Source organism: Schistocerca americana, chromosome 7, assembly GCF_021461395.2.
Source record: "Schistocerca americana isolate TAMUIC-IGC-003095 chromosome 7, iqSchAmer2.1, whole genome shotgun sequence".
Classification (NCBI taxonomy): Eukaryota; Metazoa; Arthropoda; class Insecta; order Orthoptera; family Acrididae; genus Schistocerca; species Schistocerca americana.
Genome location: NC_060125.1, coordinates 360970254 through 360995219, shown reverse-complemented (window position 1 = coordinate 360995219; position 24966 = coordinate 360970254). Strand labels below are relative to the sequence as shown.

Here is a 24966-nt window from a genome sequence, read left to right as displayed (position 1 = left end):
ATTTAACATCCTCAATGAAGCACAGGTCGGTTTCTAGGGTAGTAGAAGTACTGAATCAGTCATAGTACAGTTTACAATGAGGTAGACAAAGATGAATGTGTTGCAGATATATTTTTAAATCTTTGAAGAGCCCTTAATAATTTGGCCATAAGATTCTGCTATAAACTAGAATAAACTGGGAATAAGAGGAATTTCCAAGGACTGATTTCGATCACATGTGAAAAACAGTGTGTAAATGGCGGAGGTAAAACTGCTTCAAATGAAACAAATCTTTAGTGAAACGTTTATCAGATTCCATCGATACTAATATACGAGTCCCTCGGAACAGCACCATTAGACCAACATTGTTTTTGATATATATCAATGACTTTCAAGACAGTGTTAGATAGGGGGAAAAATTCTCTTTGCTGCTGACAGCGACGTTGTAATCACAGAAAAAACACCAAAACTACAAATAGAGAAAGCAATAACTGTATCTTAAGAAGAACAGCATTAATTTCAGCTTAAAAAGCTGGGGATTCTAATTGCGCTAAGTGAGTAGGTGTATCAATTGGTTATGCTCATCAAAAGCAGATAATTCAATTGTAAACACCAACATTTACAATCCTGGTGCAAGAAGCAAACTTATATTTAGTGAAAGCAAATAAACAGAAAATACAAAACAGTAATTTTAATAGGGAATAAAATTGTAGAATGAACTGCCTAAGGACATTAAGGAGACATGTAAATCTAAATATCTAAAGAATCATTTACAGCACAGAACGAAGTCCAATCTTATTTAGATAAGGTACAGTAGAGAATGGTAAAAATTAACGTTGTTTAGTAGCAAAGAACTGTCATCCCACAGTTTTCAGTCATAGTTAAATGGATCTCGCTGTGAAATCCTGTGCCCAAGATCTGTGATAGATAATTCTAACCTCTTTCCATTTTTTGAGCTCAACATCTCAGTAGTTGTAATGATGTACCGACTCACCTTTTTCGGATGCATCAAGGAAACAACCCGAAGAAATCGATAAAATGGCAAAGGTATCGTAAAGATCTTATATATTTCTCCTCGTTGCAACATGGAATGTTTATATCTAGAACAAATATCATCTTACTTGAACAATAGAATTCGATGACTCAAACGGCTTACGATTAATTAAGTCACTATGAAGGTTATTTACATGATGTGAGAGAAATATAGAATATTATTCTTTACTTCTGTCGATATGTTGCAAATTAATCTGGTAACATACATTTCTGAATGGATTAGTTCATACATATAAATAAAGGAAGAAGAATTTCTTTACCTTTTTGGTTTTCTATTGCTTCGAGCACATAAGTTAACAAAACTCCAAACACACACTATGTATTACAGTTTGAAATATATTTGACTTTAGTAGCTTTTTCCCAATAATATTAAAATGCTTTCGCCTCTTACAATGACGGTTAATTTTATGTGGCGGCGGAGCTCATTACAAAAACATGTAATTAACCTAGCTAATGAATGAAAACTGAATGCAAACTGATCTTCGTCTCCGTAAGGAGGAAGACAGTTGAATATCTAAACAACAAGAACACACCGTTGCCTCACTGCAAGTCGTAGGAGATCATATCTCTACATTATATGGGAAAAGCTTGAAATTTACTGTGCTGGAGGCTTAAAAATGAAACTGGGATACCGCATTGCTCCCAACATAGGTTGAAATTATACATTTCGGATCATTTCAGCCTACTTTCAAATTATAGAATTAGAGCTATTCTCTTATCCTTTTTTCTCAGGCTCGATCGTAGTGCTCTCAGATATTGCCGTAATTTCATCTCTGCATTTGATTGATGTCGACAGTGTCGAGTTTGTAGTTATTTGCATTTCTTTACCTTCAACATCCTTTTTTAATTAGGCCTATTTGCCTTAGGGAGCTCCAATTTTGTTTTAAACGAAATAGCTGTTTCTTTGCGTTCGGATTAATCTGGCACTGCGTGCTAAAAAGAAGACAGTACGGTGCCTGTCTTTAAGAACAATAACTTGAAATGAGGTAGACTCAAAATTAATTAATTTAGACTCACAAATGGCCGACTTCTACACATCCATCACCGACTACGTAAACAGGCTAAAGTATTGTGACAATGGAAGTACCCAGAGACAAGCGGTAATAAAGCAGCCGAAGCAACCACAGCTTGCACTGTTCGGTATTAGGGAAAAAAAAGAAAAACAATATATCTGCTGACAACGCGACTTCTGAAATTAAGTACGAGGGACTCAAGCAAATTTCGGCGTTAGCATTTAGAAATTTTTAATATATTCGCGTGTTACAAATCTGCAGTATCTTAATGTATTGTATTTGGTTGTATAAATTTTATTTTGAAAGAGTCATAACTATTTTGGCAGTTGTAAGAGCTGAGGGAGTAATGTCATCTTGCCTCAGGACGGGGCAAGATGACTTGAACCACGGGACATGATGACAGTACTGATAAAAGTAGAATAAACATTTAATCTTATAATGTATAAGGCAGAACACTGATTAACTCTACTCTGATGTGTTCCTTATTGAATAGAAGAGATTACTGCGTTGAAAATTAGCTCTAGATGAAAGTTTTTATCATAAAAAAACCGGACAACTGGGAGTAGGAATCGCGATATGACTTTACGTACAAACTTAATTATGTTTGTAGATAATAATTATAGTCATAATTTCGTGCGCCTCAATGACCTGGTGCAAGGCTTTCTATTGGGCGCCACTTCACCGACTTGCGTGTTTCAAATCTAGCATAGTTATCCAACAGGGGAAAGGGGACCTACAGATTCACGTGGAATCCGAAACATGAATTGTTTTTGGCGACTCATCACATTGTTGAGTGGCGAAGGCTACATTAAAATGAAGACTGAAAAATCCGTGGTCCGACCGAGATTCGAAACAGTGACGTTTCGGTTTCCAGGTACGGGCTTTATTGATATACTTCCCAGCCATCTATAAGTTTTTATAATGGGACTAAGTAGAATAAAATATTTAGTGACAGTGAAACACATTGTCTGTTTAGCCGTCTATAATAAAAAATGATCAAATGTCTGACCAGTTTTTCCACAAGAGTTTGTTTTAAAGTCTTGAATATTAATAACACATCAAGCAGTGAGCGCATAAAGTGTATATGGTAGTTGTTTTACGCACACTGACGATAGCGGTTTCACTGTGCAAATTTTTAGTGTCTCGCCGTTGACACGTTAGGGGCACCCGATTGAGTATGCTACTTGCATGTTAGAAGTATGAACTTTCACTACGTGGTTAGTCATCTTATCCCGCTCGTTACCTTCATTTGATCACGAGAAAAGCGAAATCTATTTGTGTCAGACGAATTTTATTTCGTTTAGAAAGAAAAAAAATGCATCAGGTGTCCTAGTATTTTGTTAGATCGCAGTATTACAGTGTATTTCTTTCCAGTTTAATATGTCAGATGTCCTCAACAAATAACAACTACAATAAAACGAAAAAAATTTGCTTTCCTGTGATTATTCTCACTATTTTGTATGACTGTATTTTACTGTTACGTACACGTTGATGTCTTCAGGTATACGAGGTTTCTTCGACAATTTATTGATACTATATTTGCAATTTTAAATGGGAAACCTCTGTCGGAGATAAAGAGAAACTTATTTGGAATGAACTGCATTTAGACTTTCCGTCTCTTCTTTTGTATACTTCATTTCGGCTGATATTCTGAAGGTCTCTTCTGAAGCTGTTTATTGTGACATAATTGAATGTTTTGTGTTTCTAGTTTAGACTGCACTTTTGAACTATCACATCGCCTATTGTGTGTAGCTGACCTTCAGTATCTGAGACTGCTTTTTAAAGTAAACAAACGTAAACTTAGTACTCACATACAAAAATGTGACTTACAAGATTCATCTACCCTGCACGCTTCTTTCCCAGGTATATTGCCGTCGTTACATTGAAAATATTAAGCAGTTTTCCTGTATGTTATTTCTGTCCAGACTCCTTAAACGTTGACAACGAAAACGCCACTCTATGTTGAACACTATCACATTAACTTTTAATCTCTTTAAAACTCCTGAAAATATTCCATAGGGAATGTGCGAAGTGTAATAACTGTAGGTGTGTTGCTAGCTAGTGTCCTTTCTCAATCGGATCGTGTGTATAAATTTGAATATGGTTATTTTGTATATAAAAAGTAATGAGTGTTCTTTCCTCAGCCAATATATTTTTATACAAATAGCCGATTTAGATATCTTTATGTTCCATTATGAAATGTTTCGATTGCCAAAAATTAATACAAGCTCTTGTGCTTGCATCTCTTTCCTTTCGTGAAGTGTCTGACTGACCCATTAAAACGGTTACATTTTTTTCACAGACATAAAAATGGTTAAAATTGTTTTTAGGTTCTGATCAAAGAGATTTTTATGTATACGGCGACAGCCTGCTAAAGTATTTATTGTGCTGCTACCTGTTTTGACCGTAAGTCATCATCTTGCAGACTTTAGAAAGTCTCCGGATGAGACGTATGGTCGAAACAGATAGCACCACAATACATATTTTAGCAGGTTGTCGTCTTATACATGTAAGTGTCTTTGAAAGCTGTTTAATACCCCATTGTGCTTTTGCAGTAGTAAGATGCTAATTTATAGTTTTAAAAAGCTTACTTTCATATTAATTTTTTAATAACCTGCACCAGCCGTAGAATGTTGACAGTATTCAATTTCCTTACTAATTTAAACAAACAATAAAACTGATTTTCTGCACCATATATCTGGTGTACCTGGACTGGAGATCGAACTTCCATTTCTATGTAGGTACGAGAATTTAGAGACGATATGACATCATGAGTGTTTGCTCGAGTACCATAAAGTATGCGCTCTTATAGGCTAGCGATATTAGCATGCATACCAAATGAAGGAACAAGTGTGGGAGTTTACAAATTAAATCAATCGAGCTCTGATACTTGAGAAGCGTGTTACGGAAAGAGAAGACATGGGCTAGCTGAATAAAGCCAATTTATACAAATTGAATGTGATATGTACAATTCCACTTGTTGTCAAAGTTTCATCAGAGAATATACCTGGTAAACGTGGCACTGAAATCGAAGCTCTTCTTTCATTTCACATATCAAAGACATTCAAGGTGTTTCTTAAAGATTTATCTGATTTCTAAGACTATATCCTATGCAATTTTCACTGACGAATTAGAATATAAAGTTTTCATTTTTCAATGGATTTCAGATTTCATTTATATTTCACAGAAGTTTAATGTGTCATCCAGGTGACTTAAGGTACATATATAGATGACAGTCAACATCGTTGCATATATTACCAAGTATGTCCGAAATACTGCATTCACATTTGCTGCCACGCAGCGTCGCAGTTGACATAAACTGAATTTCACGGCACTTTTTTCCCCCTCCCATCCTGTCTGTCGTGAGAGTAATGCTATGGTGCTGTCAATTATCGGATATTTTATTACAGAGATTCGAGTTTAATTAGAAGGGAATGAATACGCCTATTGCAAAATGAGTTATACTTGTTGTAACAAGTGACAGTTGAACTGCACGTGCTGGATTCAGCGTGTACACACACATATCCTGTAAAAGAGAGTGGTGTGGTACCAGCTGTCCATCACAATGGAAGCAGACAGATGGATATTAACAACAAAAGTCACCCATACAGTTGCAAACCAACACCCAGCACTATACTTTGAAATAGCTATGTAACTTCCTGTACATCGTCTGAAGCTGAGCCTGAAAAACGCTTCATGGAAGAAATAACTGCTTCAGAAAATGGACTGGTTGCAGTTTTTCTGTATTTTCTAATCTTGTTGTAATGCCAGGAGTGCTGAAAATACTGTTAGTGTCTCACGACTAACTAAAGAGACAATCATAAGCGCGAAATAATGAGCTGTGAATATCAACAGGAAAACGGCCTACAATACTGAGGACTGACCGTTCTCGACACAAAATTTAAAATGGTACGTATCTCAAGAAGTATTTTCTTTCCGAACACACACGTTTACAGGAGGTGTTTTTTTACACGTGTCGCTCTGTGTGTTCCAAAATTTCTCGAAATTTGTCTCAATCACTTGCTCTGGAACTTAAAGGTGCATCCTTCTCTGAAGTCTTCGAGTAGATTTAGGTGACAAGTAACTGTGGAACTTCATATTTTTTGCAAGGAAACTATATTAATTACTACAAACAATTTTCATAAAAGTACTTGAATAGTTAGTGTATGATATTTGTATGAGAGAACGCAAATGTAGGACTGGGAATACGAAAAAAAAACTGGGCACTTCATTTAGCACGGAAACGTACTTACTATATCATGCTGGACCACAAACGACAAATCATCACTGAAACCATCCACATCTAAAAACTTTAAATGAGAAACTGTGGGTCAGAACTTGAAATGAAACTCAGACTGACATTGTGATTAAATGTTGTTTTCAAACTAAACGCATTAAAATTTATTTTGAAGTGTGCGGAACATAACAAAGAATATCACAACATTCAGCTCTTTAAGAAGCTAGTATATCTCTCCAGAAATCCATCCGTTCCTTGAGGACGTCCTGACGTGTTGTAAACTCCAGTTGCATATCAAGATAGTTGGAAGTATTCGCCGTCAGCCTTTCCCAAACCACTGGACTTCCGGATGGCGCCGGATCACTGGAATACGAAAAACAGCTTGGTCAGTTTATTGTACAGACTTTTGCACTTGGTAGCTGCTGGTTTGCGTGCAATACAATAGAAGCACGTATGTGGAACAGACTTTGACACCAAAGAACCTCCCTTAAAGGCGATGTATGATTAAGCCATGACTTGCGGGTTTCTGCTTACCAGATATTAGTTATTGGAAATAAGTACTCAGTACAGTAGCACTTGGTAGTTACACGATGCCCTTCTTTAAACAGACTCAAGCTGTGCAAAACCGTCTTGAGAAAACGTTTGTGTATGTCGATAAAAGTTCGACAACACTGCGTTCGTCTAGCAGATGAATATATTCAGCAACAAACACTTCAGCGCTAGAGATTATCAGCATGATCCCCGACATTAATATCATAGGGCACTTTTGGAATGAACCCATGAGACATGTTGTTCTCACAGTCGTTCTCCAAACGCCCTTGCCAGAGAGCAGTTTTGTATGACGTTGCTCATTCACATCTCAAGGAAGTTGCTGGTACCATCATTGCTGTATTGGTACTCCCGTTAATCACACAACATATTAGAACTATTTGGGCTGTAGTAGACTGGTATGCTCTTTTTATACTTTTTAAAGCTTTTATGTATGTACATGTGGTCTTTGACTGAACTGGGCTCTGATACTGGGTTCATAATGTGTCTTGACATAGTACATCTATATCGCATCGATAAATAAATCTTAGATTTGTCATTATTATTCACAGTTGTTCCTTTTTTCATATAAAGCTGTACCGGTACCACATTGTTTGAAAGAAATCAACAAATACAGTCTCACTATGCATCAACTGGACGTATCTGGAGTTCCTATGAGGAAATCATTCCACTCTGCAGAGTATACTTGTAGGTTTCACTCAATCACAACGCTCTCAAGTTTACACTTTTAATTTATGAAGCAATTGGTAATGACCACTTACTGAAATCAGCTAATAGTGTAGGATAAAATATTGGTAATGGGAGTCATTGATTTTTAACGTTCTGAGTAGTCCAATATGGTGAAAAGGCTATAATCATAAAAAATGCAAAGCTTCATTGCTTGTAGAACTGCCTCTAGTTAAATGTCGACGTCTGATTGCCAAATCTTAATGCTTATAATACATCCAGATTGTAAGCTTTCCATTTTCAGATACAGTAAATCAGAATATTAGTTCCAAAAATGTAGATTATTCTACTGTGTGCATACGGGGCCATATCAACTCTTTCGATAATTTCTTTCTGCATCAATCGAGTCGTCGTCTTCAGCTGCCCCAAGTAAAAAACATACAGCAACAATAGTACAGCTTCATCGTCCACCTGAAGTATTTTATTTTCCATGTTTTGGTCATAGATAATTTTAGTATTACTGAACAGATTTTTAGGTCAACACTCAAAGATGCCCTTCTAGTGTTTCGCATTGGTTATGGAATTTTATTTGCACGAAAAGCAAACATCAAAATGTTGTCACCTAAGCAAAGGTGGTATACATGTGTTTCAGTAGCACAGTTTACGCAGTTCAAAGACCTGAAAACTTCCACTTGGACTGATAAGAATGATTTGGGTCATAAAATTATGTTATTCCCTATCCTGGTTCCTTATCTATTTCTGAATGGAAGCATTTTACTGACGCATAAATTCTTCAGTGTACAAATATTTCTCAAGGGCATTGTCCTTTATGGAGAGATGGTTGATAGGTACAAAAGTTTTTGCCTCGAGAAGTACCATAATTACACCATTTTCCCAGTTTTCTAGAACTGTATTCCTTCAGTAATTCAACAAATTCTTCACGTATTATTTAACTTTCAACATTTCTATTGCAACACCAGCATCTAATCATCACATCGTTATTTTCGTTATTGCTCTTGTTTCAGATTCATATCTTAAACAACACAATGTTGCTAGCTACGTCATCTTAAGAAATGGAGTGTGACGTTTAGCTAGCACTAGTTTCTGCTTGTTTTCTCCATACCATTTCACTATTTTCAATTGTTTCTTTTATGCAAATTGACGTGGTTTTCTCACATACTCTCGAATTTATTTACGCGTAATTTAGATTAGCCCAACACATTCTGTAACATTCGCTCTATCATTTCTTGGAAATATTGCCTCTTTCACTGCTGCCTTGTTCCACTTGCGATTTTATTTTTTTTAACTTTCTTCATATCTGAAATATCTTTCTTGTTTGCATAAGAATCTTTGTTAAATAATATCCTCATTCAGCTATGTATACTACATCCACTTTGAAGGTTCATGTAATAAAACTCCCTTTTTATATAAATTATCATAGTATACATTTCTGATTTGCTGCTTGATGAGTGTTCGTTAGAAGATTTTTTATTCATTTTTGCTCAAGTTCTTATGTGACTAAGATCACTTAAAATTGTAAAATAGTTTAGGGTCATCACATACTATACAATTTTGTTGTTGTTTGCTACAATATAATCAGTTTTATTTTAATGCCATTTGATTCTTATCATGGCCATTTACTACTTGTTTCGTTGTGGAAGAATGTATTAACGGGAAATAAGCAGACTTTTGTAATACTTATGGTCGTCATTTGTAACATATCCAAAGTTCCCCACTGAAGAGTCCTTATTTCGTGTCCTAATTTCTCATTAAAATCTCATTTTTATTCATAATGAAATTTACTATTCTGTCTTCTACATCCTGATAAGAAATAGGTGAATTGCAGCGGTAATCAACGATACCATCTGAATGTGTCGAACATCCGCTTCGAGCAAATGTTATGCCACTTATACGATGTTATCTTGCAGTAAAACCGGTAAGTATACTTCCAGAATGCGAGAATCTCGGTAATGATTTCAATAAAATCTCTATTGTTTACTTTAAAACTTATCTCGTTATTCTTCCAGAAATCCGTTCAATATCTGTAACTTTTTTTGTAGTTTGAGTTGTAAATCTAGCACGCACCGTTATTTCCTCCCTACTGTGTCCCTCTGTAATGAAACATGTTCTAATTTTAATTTTGGTCTGTATTTTTAGTAGGATTTTTGATCACTCCACTACATACCATTGCCATTCGATTTTAATTATTCCTCTTCCAACGCTATTAACACATGTTTAAATCTCGCAGCCATGCAAATTATTGTCCCTAAATAAAATGTGATTGCAAAACTGTTATTTCTAAGGTACATGTTTTAATAGTGTTGGCTGCAGACGTAACGGATTGTGCACATGATGACGACGCAGGAACTTACCATGGCCTCCGATGACCTAACCTAAACTCCACGAGCCTGCCAGGACGCGCAGTGTTTTGTACTGACTCATAATAGACGTCGACAGAACTGTGCTCATTGCAGTTTCAACCCAGACTGCGAGCTTCTAAATTACAAACCCCTTGATCAAAGTGCCGAATTCGCATCGCAATCAGTTTTTATGTCATTAATGATACGTTTAGATCAGATATGAACATTTATCTGCAGTTCGGTAAAGAATAAACTCTTATTCTTTTCCACCCCATTACTCAGCCGTCCTCACAGCTTCAATTCGAACCATATCTCGTCTCCTATCTTCCAAACTTCACAGAAGCTCTTCTGCAGACCTTGAAGAACTAACGCTCTTGGAAGAAAGGGTATTGCTGAGACATGGCGTAGCCACAGCCTGGGGAATGTTTCCACAGTCAAATTTTCGCTCTGCAGCGGAATGCTTTGCCATTCATGGGCATGTGATGTACCATCTGAGCTACTCAGGGACGGCTCACGACCCTTCTCACAGCTTCAATTCCGCCAGTACTTCGTCTCCTACCTTCCAAACTTCACAGAAGCCCTCCTGCAGACCTTGTAGAAATAGCCCTCCTGGAAAGAAGGATATTGCGGAGACATGGCTTAGCCACAGCCTGGGGGATGTTTCCAGAATGAGAAAGACATAGATTCCGAGTTCGAGTCTCGGTCCGGCACATAGTTTTAATCTGCCAGGAAGTTTCACATTAGTGCACACTCCGCTGCAGTGTGAAAATTTCATTTTGGATAGTAACTGTGGTCTACAAGTTTCGGTCAATTAGATTTGTTTGCAGATCGCACTCTAATAGTCTGCAATCTCTCACTTCCTGAAAAAGGGGAAAATTGAAAAACGTATCATTAGCGGAAGCTTCCTGTCCACATTCACTGATTGTTGTGTTACTACATGCCACTCGATCCAAATGTTTGGGATATGGATCGTGACCTGTCAATAGGTGCACCATACCTCGAGTAAGAGCAGTGTTGCGCAGTTTGGGGCTGTTCTCGATGATTGGAAATATGCCGTACTTCTAGTGTTCCAGTCAGACTGCCATTCATCTAACCTGCAGGCATGTAAACGTCTTTTATTAGTAATATAAGTGATGTGACCTCGTACGCACGATCACATTGCCCACGCCCCAACCAATTCAGCACTGCCCTGTAACGTACAACAATATCCATCGGACATATACCGCGAATCACCAGCAAGTCCTCGACCAGTATAGAGCGCAAGACGCCGGTGAGCCTCAGAAGTACGCTCCAGTGAATTGAGGGCAGTATTGTTTCACAGCTTCCTTGTCGAAGGCGATGCATCTAGACTCTGGAAGCCCGCAACGGTGTAGGAGATAGCTTCATGATATAACCGCACCACAAGCAACGTCAATTTATAATCAGCAGTGTCAGTACGGGCAGTCGTATTCATAATATTAGCCGATTTCTGAGTACCAGCTTTTATATTTCCTAGGAGTTTCTTTTCTCGTCTAGAAGAACACTTAAATACCCACAAATAGTGCTGCGTTTTGCAGAGTTTTCGTGAAGCCTCAAAAAAGGATTTCTGGCAAGAGAAAGTCTTCCCTTCAGACGTATGTGTGTGGTTTTATGAATACCAATAATCAGTTTATTGTCCTTGCACCATTGCAGCAGCTGAGCGAGCACATCATTCGTCTTTGCATCAAGTCCCGCCTGGAGTCTGCAGACACAACTACGACAATGTCATCTGCGTGTGCAACAACACGTTCAGTAGCGTCTGCACGTCTAACAGATATAGTAAGGTTCAATACTAGATCCCAAAACAACGGACCACTTATGAATCCTTGAGGACAGCTCTTGGAAATCTTTCTGTTTATAGTGCTCTGCCCCGCAAGTCACTGGATGTGACGTCCACTAAAATAATCTACAAAGCTCTTCTATAGACGTTAGTGTAACGGGTGAACGGATTCCCATCGCCATTTTCTGCCGAATTGGGTGAAAAGTTATGGTGTACGTGTCTTCATCACCAGATTACACGTCGATGTTCTGGGTTAAGTTCCAAAATTCACTGGAGTGTCTTATGGAGAGAAGGCATGAGGGATTTGATGGTGATCTGCTTTCGATAACCCCTCCAATGAAAGTGTTACTTTCGGCGACCCTTCCGGTGCTGTCCGAGACGATTAAGTTATGTGCCGACATGACTTTTCAATCTCTCCCTTCTTTTTCAGGACAACCAACAACGCAAACATCATACCATACAGCCGACCGCTGTGACAGAGCGATTATAGGCGTTTCAGTCTGGTACCGCCCTGCTGCTACGGTAGTAGGTTCGAATCCTGCTTCCGGCATGGACGTGTGTGATGTCCTTAGGTTAGTTAAGTATAAGTAGCTCTTCTAGGGGACTGATGACCTCGGATGTTAAGTCCCCTAGTGCTTAGAGCCATTTGAACATTACCATACACACACTCATACCAAACGCAAATCTGGACCATTACCTTCAAAATATCTTACACGGAAGCCTTCCAAGTAGTCAAATTAGGAAAAAACATAGGCTTGGACTAGGCCCTGAGATACAAGGATAAATAAAATTACCTGTTTGTATGTCAGCTCATCTCTCTAGAATGTGTCATACATATAACTGAGATCAACAGATAGAACCAAATATTTCAAATCAATAAAAGTTGTTAGTGAAGGCATTTGTTCAAAACATGGCTGCCAGAATGTCTTCTAAACTATCTGATCATTTCACTTGTTACTACAACATACGTTTCGTTTCCAGTGATTAAGTATCATTTTTGTTGATTATTATGCGGTTACTGGTATACAATTTATGATATATTCGCGTTAATATTTTAAATACCACTAGTTAACAACTCATTATCGATTTAGGAAGCTATTGCTCAGCAAAATTAAATAAGTAAAATTCTTATTGTCATGCCTTACCCGTATTTGGGGAAATTGGTCCACAGAGTTGTCAACAGGTCTGCCACCTGCCCATCGTTGGAATTGGGATCCGTGTCTGGTCCCGATGAGTTGCTCGGAAACAGATACGGAGTTTCCCCTGCATGATTCATACCTGCAAAACATTTGTACAACAAACATAATTGGGAATATAATAGGCAGGTTTTCGCGGCCAGAGCCAGTTGACATGAAAGTTTTCTGGTGTTGCAGTAGGGAGCATGTGCATGACAGTGTGGAGAATGCTTGTGGTTTTACCGTACAAATATCAATTCTTCATTTGTATGTATTGTATTGTATGTTAACCGGAGACCTAGAAACGACGGAGAGGCTCCATCCCCGCCGCAGCTGCAGTGGTCCACAACCCTACGACGACTACCGCAGTCCACTTCACCCCTCTGCCGCCCCACACCAAACCCAGGGTTATTGTGCGGTTCGGACCCCCCCCCAGGGAACGTCTCACACCAGACGAGTGTAATCCCTATGTTTCGTGGTAGAGTAATGGTGGTGTACGCGTACATGGAGAACTTGTTTGTGCAGCAATAGCCGACATAGTGTAACTGAGGCGTAATAAGGGGAACCAGCCCACATTCGCTGAGGCAGGTGGAAAAGCGCCTAAAAACCATCCATAGACTAGCCGATTCACCGGACCCTGACACAAATCCGCTGGGCGGATTCGTGCCAGGTCCCAGGAGCTCCTTCCCGCCCAGAAAGCTGTGTGTTAGACCGCACGGCCAACCGGGTGGCCATTCTTCATTTACTAATGAACATTACACTTCATTGTAAGAGGAATATCACTACAGCTGGCCACAATACAGTTCAACCTCCAGGTATGTTTTGAGAGCAGATGATCTGGACATGTGTCCATCGAAGACAGTAAATTTGAAAGACTGGATGTCATGAACTGATATACACTCCTGGAAATTGAAATAAGAACACCGTGAATTCATTGTCCCAGGAAGGGGAAACTTTATTGACACATTCCTGGGGCCAGATACATCACATGATCACACTGACAGAACCACAGGCACATAGACACAGGCAACAGAGCATGCACAATGTCGGCACTAGTACAGTGTATATCCACCTTTCGCAGCAATGCAGGCTGCTATTCTCCCATGGAGACGATCGTAGGGGTGCTGGATGTAGTCCTGTGGAACGGCTTGCCATGCCATTTCCACCTGGCGCCTCAGTTGGACCAGCGTTCGTGCTGGACGTGCAGACCGCGTGAGACGACGCTTCATCCAGTCCCAAACATGCTCAATGGGGGACAGATCCGGAGATCTTGCTGGCCAGGGTAGTTGACTTACACCTTCTAGAGCACGTTGGGTGGCACGGGATACATGCGGACGTGCATTGTCCTGTTGGAACAGCAAGTTCCCTTACCGGTCTAGGAATGGTAGAACGATGGGTTCGATGACGGTTTGGATGTACCGTGCACTATTCAGTGTCCTCTCGACGATCACCAGTGGTGTACGGCCAGTGTAGGAGATCGCTCCCCACACCATGATGCCGGGTGTTGGCCCTGTGTGCCTCGGTCGTATGCAGTCCTGATTGTGGCGCTCACCTGCACGGCGCCAAACACGAATACGACCATCATTGGCACCAAGGCAGAAGCGACTCTCATCAATGAAGACGACACGTCTCCATTCGTCCCTCCATTCACGCCTGTCGCGACACCACTGGAGGCGGGCTGCACGATGTTGGGGCGTGAGCGGAAGACGGCCTAACAGTGTGCGGGACCGTAGCCCAGCTTCGTGGAGACGGTTGCGAATGGTCCTCGCCGATACCCCAGGAGCAACAGTGTCCCTAATTTGCTGGGAAGTGGCGGTGCGGTCCCCTACGGCACTGCGTAGGATCCTACGGTCTTGGCGTGCATCCGTGCGTCGCTGCGGTCCGGTCCCAGGTCGACGGGCACGTGCACCTTCCGCCGACCACTGGCGACAACATCGATGTACTGTGGAGACCTCACGCCCCACGTGTTGAGCAATTCGGCGGTACGTCCACCCGGCCTCCCGCATGCCCACTATACGCCCTCGCTCAAAGTCCGTCAACTGCACATACGGTTCACGTCCACGCTGTCGCGGCATGCTACCAGTGTTAAAGACTGCGATGGAGCTCCGTATGCCACGGCAAACTGGCTGACACTGACGGCGGCGGTGCACAAATGCTGCGCAGCTAGCGCCATTCGACGGCCAACACCGCGGTTCCTGGTGTGTCCGCTGTGCCGTGCGTGTGATCATTGCTTGTACAGCCCTCTCGCAGTGTCCGGAGCAAGTATGGTGGGTCTGACACACCGGTGTCAATGTGTTCTTTTTTCCATTTCCAGGAGTGTATATACATATATATATATATATGTATATATATATATATATATATATATATATATATAATTACTTTTGAACACTATTAAGGTAAATACATTGTTTGTTCTCTGTCAAAATCTTTCATTTGCTAACTATGCGTATCAGTAGTTAGTGCCTTCAGTAGTTAGAATCTTTTATTTAGCTGGCAGTTTTGGCGCTCGCCGTATTGCATAGTTTGTGTAACGAAGATTTTTGTGAGGTAAGTGATTCGTGAAAGGTATAGGTTAATGTTAGTCAGGTCCATTCTTTTGTAAGGATTATTGAAAGTCAGATTGTGTTGTGCTAAAAATATTGTGTGTCAGTTTAGTGATGATCAGAATAAGTAAAGAGAGAAATGTCTCAGTACATTCAGTTTTGCTCAGCTGTTTGAAAATCAAATAAAGTAAGGGGTTTATCAGCACAGTAATGCACTGATTTTTCTAAGGGGACGTTTCACAGACTGCACACGGCACAGTCAGTGATTTTCATACAGAGTGCTACATGATGTTACCAACATAAAAACCTAAACAACCTACTACATAGTCCACATGCTCCCCACAAAAAAATTTTCGAATTGTTTTGGGCAGTGCCCAATACAGATTTGAGGAAATTTTTCATAATTACAATAACAAAGAAATCAAATGCACACACTTATTGATAAAATGTTGGTCAAAAGCTAAAATTTTCTCACAGTCAATAAAGACAGTCCTATCCTGGCAGGGTCGCCATATGTAACGTCCCCTGTCCCCTTCGAAAAATTAGTGAATTACTGTGCTGATAAACCCCTTAAGTTATTTGATTTTCAAACAGCTGAGCAAAACTGAACATACTCAGACATTTCTTTGTTTGCTTATTCTGATCATCACTAAACTGACACGCAATATTTTTAGCGCAACGCAATCTGACTTTCAATAATCCCTACAAAAGAATGGACCTGACTAACATTAACCTATACCTTTCACGAATCACTTACCTCACAAAAATCTTTGTTACTCGAACTACTGCAATACAGCGAGCGCCAATACTGCCAGCTAAATAAAAGATTCTAACTACTGAAGGCACTAACTACTGATACGCATAGTTAGCAAATGAAAGATTTTGACAGAGAACAAACAATGTATTTACCTTAATAGTGTTCAAAAGTCATTATATATATATATATATATATATATATATATATATATATATATATATATATATATATATATATATCAGTTCATGACATCCAGTCTTTCAAATTTACTGTCTTCGATGGACATACGTTCAGATCATCCGCTCTCAAAATTCCGGCATTTCTCTCCCCACATCCGCCACTGCTGGAGGCTGACCTCCAACTGCACAACACTACGTGCTGTTAACAGCCAACTGCCCAGCACTACAATAGCAAATTCCAACAATGCAAACCAGCCACAGACTGCACACAGCAGAGTCAGTTATTTTCATACACAGCTTACATGACGTTACCAACATAAAAACCTAAACAGCCTACTTACAGATTTTCATTGTGTTTTGGAAGGAATCGAAATCTTTATACGCTCACATGCAGACCCTGATAAAATATTAAACGAACAAACGGACCTAAAACATAAAAATTTTCTAGATAACTTTACTGAAATCTTACAGCTCGATTCGGGTTAGTTGTAATAAACACACTACAAAAATGTAACAAAGATTGTAATACCATGCCATAGATAATTACAAATGAATAAACAAATTGTAATCATACAGCATCGCTGGATTAGTTGCAGATCACAATAGTTTATACAAAAGGTAAAAGACCTAGCTTAGATCTGCGAACATCAGAAATTAACAGACATTAAGACAGATATTTTAAAACTTGACTGTAGTTGGAAACGACTTACGCAACAGTAAGATTATAAGACAACGACTGCGCCACGTTGCAATATAGAAGCAAGTCGGAGAATGCTCAGGAAGCAAAGGCAGTTGCACACGCGGTACAAGAAAGATCGGGAGAATGAGGACAGGCAAAAGTTAGTAGAGATTCGTGCTGCTGTAAAAAGAGCGATGCGCAGAGCATACAACCACTACCACCGTCATACCTTAGCAAAAGATCTTGCTGAAAACCCAAGGAAATTCTGGTCTTACGTAAAATCGGTAGCGAGTCGAAGGCTTCCATCCAGCCACTCCCTGATCAGTCTGGCCTGGCAACGGAAGACAGCTAAACGAAAGCTGAAATTTTAAATTTAGCATTTGAGAAATCTCTCACGCAGGAGGATAGTACAAATATACCGCCGTTCGAGTCTCGTACAGATTCCCGTACGGAGGACATAGTGATAGAGATCCCTGGGGTTGTGAAGCAGCTGAATGGGTTGAAAATAAATAAATCGCCAGGTCCTGATGGGATTCCAATTCGGTTTTACAGAGAGTACTCTACTGCATTGGCTCCTTACTTAGCCTGAATTTATCGCGAATCTCTTGCCCAACGTAAAGTCCCGAGCGACTGGAAAAAAGCGCAGGTGACGCCTGTATATAAGATGGGTAGAGGACGGATCCTCAAAATTACAGACCAATATCCTTAGCATCGGTTTGTTGCAGGATTCTCGAACATATTCTCAGTTCGAATATAATGAATTTCCTTGAGACAGACAAGTTGCTGTCCATGCATCAGCACGGCTTTAGAAAGCATCGCTCCTGCGAAACGCAACTCGCCCTTTTTTCACATGATATCTTGCGAACCATGGATGAAGGGTATCAGATGGATGCCATATTCAATGACTTCCGGAAAGAGTTTGACTCGGTGCCCCGCTGCAGACTCCTAACTAAGGTACGAGCATATGGGATTAGTTCCCAATTATGTGAGTGGCTCGAAGACTTCTTAAGTAATAGAACCCAGTACGTTGTCCTCGATGGTGAGTGTTCATCGGAGGTGAGGGTATCATCTGGAGCGCCCCACGGAAGTGTGGCAGGTCCGCTGTTGGTTTTCTATCTACATAAATGATCTTTTGGATAGGGTGGATAGCAATGTGCTGCTGTTTGCTGGTGGTGTACGGGAAGGTGTCGTCGTTGAGTGACTGTAGGAGGATACAAGATGACTTGAACAAAATTTGTGATTGGTGTAAAGAATGGCAGCTAACTCTAAATACAGACAAATGTAAAATAATGCAGATGAATAGGAAAAAGAACCCTGTAATGTTTGAATACTCAATTAGTAGTGTAGCGCTTGACACAGTCACGTCGATTAAATATTTGGGCATAACATTGCAGAGCGATATGAAGTGGGACAAGCATGTAATGGCAGTTGTGGGGAAGGCGTATAGTCGTCTTCGGTTCATTGGTAGAATTTTGGGAAGATGTGGTTCATCTGTAAAGGAGACCGCTTATAAAACACTAATACGACCTATTCTTGAGTACTGCTCGAGCGTTTGGGATCCCTATCAGGTCGGATTGAGGGAGGACATAGAAGCAATTCAGAGGCGGGCTGCTAGATTTGTTACTGGTAGGTTTGATGGTTTGATCATCACGCGAGTGTTACGGAAATGCTTCAGGAACTCGAGCGGAAGTCTCTAGAGGAAAGGAGGCGTTCTTTTCGTGAATCGCTACTGAGGAAATTTAGAGAGCCAGCATTTGAGGCTGACTGCAGTACAGTTTTACTGCCGCCAACTTACATTTCGCGGAAAGGCCACAAAGATAAGATAAGAGAGATTAGGGCTCGTACAGAGGCATATAGGCAGTCATTTTTCCCTCGTTCTGTTTGGGAGTGGAACAGGGAGAGAAGATGCTAGTTGTGGTACGAGGTACCCTCCGCCACGGTCCGTATGGTGGATTGCGGAGTATGTATGTAGATGTAGATACTAGCACACAGCAAAACAAAATTGTTATTAGTTATAATGTTACAATTTTAACAAAGCGTATTTAGTTGCAGATAACCTGAAGATGAAGATTTTGCCAAAATAGATCTATTGCTAATCTAAAACGTCTAGCAACAATTATAGCAATATTCTGCAACATTACCACATTTTATTTTATTTATATTGAAATGTTTCAGCGTCATATTCGTTGCTTCGGAGGTTTTGAAACGACAGAAAGACTCATCCTTTATATGCTTGTGTGTAGCATAGGCTAAAATAACTGGCTGACAGTAGGTTCAGTCTCTGCTATATTGCTTTCTGAAATTCGAAGAAACAAAACTGACAACTATGTAGTGAGTAATACGCCACACTGAAAAGAAAATGCTATAGATTTAGACAACTAGCAGTATTACCCAATAATTAAAGTTATTCTGGATTAGGATTATTGTCACATGTTGTAAAACTAAGACTGCACACAAGTAAGCACACCTTGCAGTAAATGGTTTATTAGAACTACGAAATTTTCGCTAATACTATGGACGTCATTAATACCACAAGAAATGTAGTCATTACGCTTCTCAGGAACATAATACATTTACTTGCAACAGTAACGTCTCAAGACAAACACATACCATAATCTGTAGAGCCAGTTCCATTGTACTCGAAGAAATAGAAGTGAACAGGTAGGCTGTTGGAGTTGGCTACGGTCCTAGCGAAGGAGTCCGCTGATTGTATGAAGTACAAGTCTGAAAATAGCTGCAAATAAATAGTTAAATTGTAGAAATACTTGGGAGACAGCAGATAATTGCATCAACACATACAAAGTAGCACTTGAGACGTCTGTCCTGATAGTGTTTCGCAACAAGCGTATAAAATTTTTGCCATTTGAACCGTCTTACAATACCACTATAGGGAAACACAGCTTATTCGGAGTGCTTAAGCCACTTAATTGGCATTAGGGAGAGGGAGCGCCTCGAATTTCCATTCTGTCTTCCATGCTTATGTTTTCCGTGGTATTCCAAAATGGTTGAAGATGAATGCCGGTATGATTCCTTTGAAAAGAGCGCGATCGATTTCCTCACAGATCTCTACAGAATTCTTCCATATGTCCACCTCCTGACGGACTGCAAAAGACTTATCTTCGTCTCTTCCAACGAGACAGTTACAGCAACCCCAGATGAACGAAATGCAGAGCTTCCAGAATCACTCACTGGGAAAGCGATGGACAACATACTCTGACGTAAACATGAAAGACAAAAAAATAAGCGCATTTTCGGAGTATGAAACACAGTCTACCCTAACAGTCCTTATAGTATGTTTTCTTTACTAGGAATAGGAAACATAAGGCTTTGTCTGTCTTTCGCGGTACCTCTCACTATTTTCATATGGCAAATATAAGTCGAGATTGATTCTGTGGTCGTCCGTCGCCATCTGAGCTCGCTAAGAATGTTGCGGATCTTCAGCTGCCTTCACTTCCGGTTCCTAGATTTGTGTGTCAGCGTTGTTAATAAAACCCTTGATAGTTATAAATTCACGCTCTTCCAGTAAGTGAAATGAAAATTTTATTACTGTAAAAGAAAACACGATTGTAAGGTGGGACGAATCGTGCTTTCGCCATGCCATTTTAACTTACTATTCTGTTTTGACGAAAAGAGTATTAGTAGCAGCCTTATCGAATTTTTTTGTAGCAAGTGTATCATTTCTAACTTTGTTAATGATTTGACAACTCTGCAGGTATCTATCGCAATATACATTTACCACTACTGTTGACAACATATGTCCCACGACTACAAACTATCCCACTAACATTTTGGCACAAAAACATACAACAAAAATGTTTAATTTTGGTCTTTAATATGAAGGTAATCTTTTGGATTGGACCCACCGTATTATCTTGACGCTCTCAGCAGTCTTTAAAAGGTATGGCCTACCGAGGACATAGTGACATTTGTAAATAGTATTCAGATAAAACAGCCACTGGTGTTTGACTGTGTTGCCGATCCATACTTTTGATCTCGTTGTGTCCAGGGTAATCTGACGGTGCTCGCGGCAGAGAATCGAAACCAGTTATGGAAAATGAAACAGTTTGCGACCTGTGGCTGTTTTATCTGTATGTTAGACAGTAGTATGAAAATCCTGACTTCCGCAGTAGATAAAATCAAATCCCTAAAGGAAAAAATGTGATGAGAGGTGGAACACTGCTCAAGAATCTATTCAGGTAGAGGAGGCAGTAAAGCAGTGAGGACAAAAATGTAGGAAATGTAAACGCGCCGTAATATGTTAGTGATGTCAAAGCCCTGGTTAGGAGGTAACTATACTTAAATGGCCTTCCGTAATTTTGTGGTTTCATGGGTTTTTAGTGGCACTGTTTTATTGCTCTCACTATCATATCTTCAACACATGCCGATGCTTAGGACAAGTATGCAATGGTCCGTTTTGTTTTATGTTCTGTTGGGATGAGCAGCCTCTTCCTTTTCCATTACCAGGTCCCGATTTCCTTATCTGCATGATGTGGAAGCATGGGTGTGTATTTTCGAATGTGCGGAGTACATAAGAGAAGTTTCCTTCCCACAATAGTGTCCACACCAACCTTCCGGTTTATGCTCCTTTCCTCTCAGTTTGAGCTGCAATAAAATAACGTGTAGCGAATCTTGAGCGTTACTCGTCTTTCTGTTTTTCAAGTAAACAAAAAAAAAAAAAAAAAAAAAAAAAAAAAAAAAAAAAAAAAAAAAAAGACCACCGCGGATTTTGAGCTTTCCCGTTTTTCTAGTTTACTCGATTGACTAGTCTAGGGGCGCAATACCTTCCCTTTGAGAAAAAAGCGAGGCCGCTTTCTCAATGGACGAGAGGAACCCAGTTTTTTTTGTGGTCTCTCTTCCTGCAGACTCCGACGTGTGAGTGTAGCGATTCGTTTGGAAAATGGTCTTGGTATAAGCCGGATTGAGTTGTGTGAGTTAAGGTGTTGTTAGATTTGAAAGTATCAGCGCTTTCGTTTTCAGTTTCTGATCAATAGTATTCCGCTGAATACCAATAGATTCGTGTGCAAATTAAGGCCTTGTCTTCAAATTTTGTTCTTCGTCCTATCTGTCGATATCTTCCATGTCTTCCCTCAGTTAGCCAGTGCTCTTAGTTTAGCGGAGTAATGATTGAACGAAATGCTTAACGGCAACGAAATTCTAGTAGTGGAGTGGACTTTGTATCTTTTATGAATGAGCGCTCCACGTACGTCCATCCTTTGTGTGGTGCTGGAGAACATTTGGGGACAAAGCTGTGTTTTACGGTTAATAATTCCTTTTACCAGAGAGAACTCGATTCTAAGAGCATAGTGAATATCCATATCAATAATATCAAGTTCTTCTAATGAATTTTACATGAGTTAACGAACTTTGCTGACGTGAGTTGGTCCGTTTCCATTATCCATTCTTAGCCTCTGAACTAACCGTGTGACACTAGTTATCCTGAATAGAATGAACCCACACACACATGGTGATGCTTTCTTTGAACAGGTATTACCGGAATAATTAAATTCTTAAAGAGCATGTTCATCTTGGAGCTTTCTTCTCTCCAGTGCAAATGACATCCCACCTATTAACGAGAAGTGTTCTTGCTCATCAATGTAATTAATTTGATCAATGTCTTTTCATGTGTATAGAAGACCACAGTAATCTAATATTTATCCCTGATAAGGTCGTTCTTTATGTTAAACTGAAATTTTATGTAATAAATAACTGATTTCTATGGGAATTAATCTTCAGTTTGAGACACCCCTTGAAAGACTCCCCCACTGCCGAAGCATCTGAGAGATGCACTAAAATCCGAAGTGTGTGATGAATCCCAATAAAATTGTTCGTCACCGTATGTAATCACGTGCGCTTCCATTGTGTGCTTTTATCATGAGGATCAAATATATTCGGGATTAATCTCTTACCATACTACGATTCAGTCCGTCTCTAATGACCTCGTTGTCGACGGGACGTTAAACACTAACCACCACCACCACCTACGATTCAGTACGACCCTTTTACGTACGATACTTAAATGAGAATAGAGAGAAGTCAGACACATTGTTACTATCGCCAGTTCTGTGTCGGCAATCGACCCAAAATCCATTTTCTGTGGTGAAAGAGGGGATTCGTTAGAAGATGATTGACGAACGCTACAGTAAAGCCTAACATTGAATGATTTCGTGGTTAATCATAAAAAGGCAATAGCAGATAATGATAATTTTATTGCTTCACAACTGTTGATTGCAAGAACTTGGAATTTTCAACAAGATTGTACCTTTTTTAACCTAAGTCTATCAACGATTATTCGATATTTTAACAGTATCAGCCGTTAGCAATATGCTTTTCCAAGTCAAAAAGTGATATACGAGATTAAATATTATACAAGAAAGATCATTCCTGTTTACAATAGTTTGTGTTGGATGTAGCAATGAGTTTGATGGTTATTGTCTACAAATAACACGGGACCAATAAACTTCGATGGATTATTGTCATTGTAATGACAAATGATGGTTGCCCCTTTTTAAAATACTAACTCGGATAATGTTTTACTCATTCTGTAATAAGAACTCTTGAAACGTTTTAAAAGTTGTGAGTTACACAGTAATTTTTGTCGTGGTTTCCCTACGGAGAGTCAGAATGATGAGGGTCCGTCATGTATTACTCGTATTATTATATTACATACAAGATAGCAGAATTAAGGAAGCACAAGCTTCTTATTTTGTATTTTCTACGACACTATCAATAAACCCCATTTAATGATTATCGATTTAATGAGTACCTCTCATGTTAGAATCCAAACCATTCCAAATAAGTTGGTCCTCAGGTGGAGATACACACGCAACTCTTTTGAAACATTTCTTTTGTTTTCAGAAACCTAGAACCTCAACTTGTTGTTGAGGATGTGGTTCTTCCAAGTGGGCAAACCAAGTTTGCCTCTCAAATCGACTCTGAGACTGACGTCATCTCAGCACTACCTTAGAAGATTTCTCTGCTACAGTAGAGTGGTGAATGACATATACTTACATCAATAACGGCTTGCATGTCGTCCGTGGAGAAGCCCTCGTCCCCAAAGTAGAATTGCTCCAGCTGCTCCGCAGCACGAGTCCGCTGTTCCTCCGTGGGCAGCGGCAGCTGGGAGCCGATCAGCACCGTGAAGTTCTCCTTCAAGTCCGCGATCTTTGCTTCGGTCACTAGAACAAACAGACAGTTCTGCAGTAGCAGCCGGATTCTGCGCGCTACAAGCCGATAAAATTTGAGTCCAGCGGCTTCTACAGGACTATGGGTGAACAGTTTCTGATTCCTGTGGCGTGCACTTACATGCTTCTTTAAATTTACGAACTATCAATGTTAGATTGACACATTAGTCTGGTGGTCTATTGGGAGTTTGTTGAGATCTAGTCTGTACTGGCAGCTAATTATTTTCTTTCAATACTACACGAAGATTCGTCACAGACAACGTAAACAAACATCAACAAGATAATAAATGAAAAGCGTTATGAGCTGCCCTACGAAGGTCATTAAAGGCTTTAGAACTTTCCATGCTCCACTCTTGATATTGGCAACTGATGCAGCTGTGACGACCAATATCCACATGGATCAGAGTTTAGCTTTGTTCAGGAGTGTGCAGTAATCGAACTTTATTGTGAACCGAGTACTTTAACAACTACAGTTAGATACAAATTCCTCAAGCCACTGTGCGGTGGAGGGCGGAGGGTACCACGACCATTACTAGTCATTTCCGTTCCTGTTCCACTCGCAAATAGAGCGAGAGAATAACGACAGTCAATGAGCCTCCTTATGACCCCTAATTTCTCTTGTCTTATCTTTGTGAACCTTACGAGAAACGCACGCTAATGGTGGTAGAATCGATATGCAGTCGGCCTCAAATGCTCGTTCCCTTACTTTCGCAGTAGTCCCTCGCGAAAAGAGCGCTGTTTCCGAAGCATCTCCATGATTCTCGAGTGCTGATCGAACCTGCCTGTCGGAGATC

At 39.9% G+C, this 24966-nt stretch overlaps 1 protein-coding gene across 1 annotated transcript in view; it reads right to left on the bottom strand.

Moving 5' to 3' along the window:
• Positions 1 to 6401: 6401 nt before the first annotated feature.
• The window catches only part of LOC124622933 (juvenile hormone esterase-like), an 87528-nt gene continuing 68963 nt past the window's right edge, over positions 6402 to 24966 (bottom strand). The window contains exons 7-10 of the mRNA XM_047148724.1: positions 24000 to 24166; positions 19602 to 19725; positions 12801 to 12933; positions 6402 to 6645 (exon numbers count right to left, since the gene is read on the bottom strand). Of these exons, the coding sequence (XP_047004680.1) occupies positions 6498 to 6645; positions 12801 to 12933; positions 19602 to 19725; positions 24000 to 24166 (572 nt within the window). The 3' untranslated portion in view covers positions 6402 to 6497. The remainder of the gene's footprint in view (positions 6646 to 12800; positions 12934 to 19601; positions 19726 to 23999; positions 24167 to 24966) is intronic.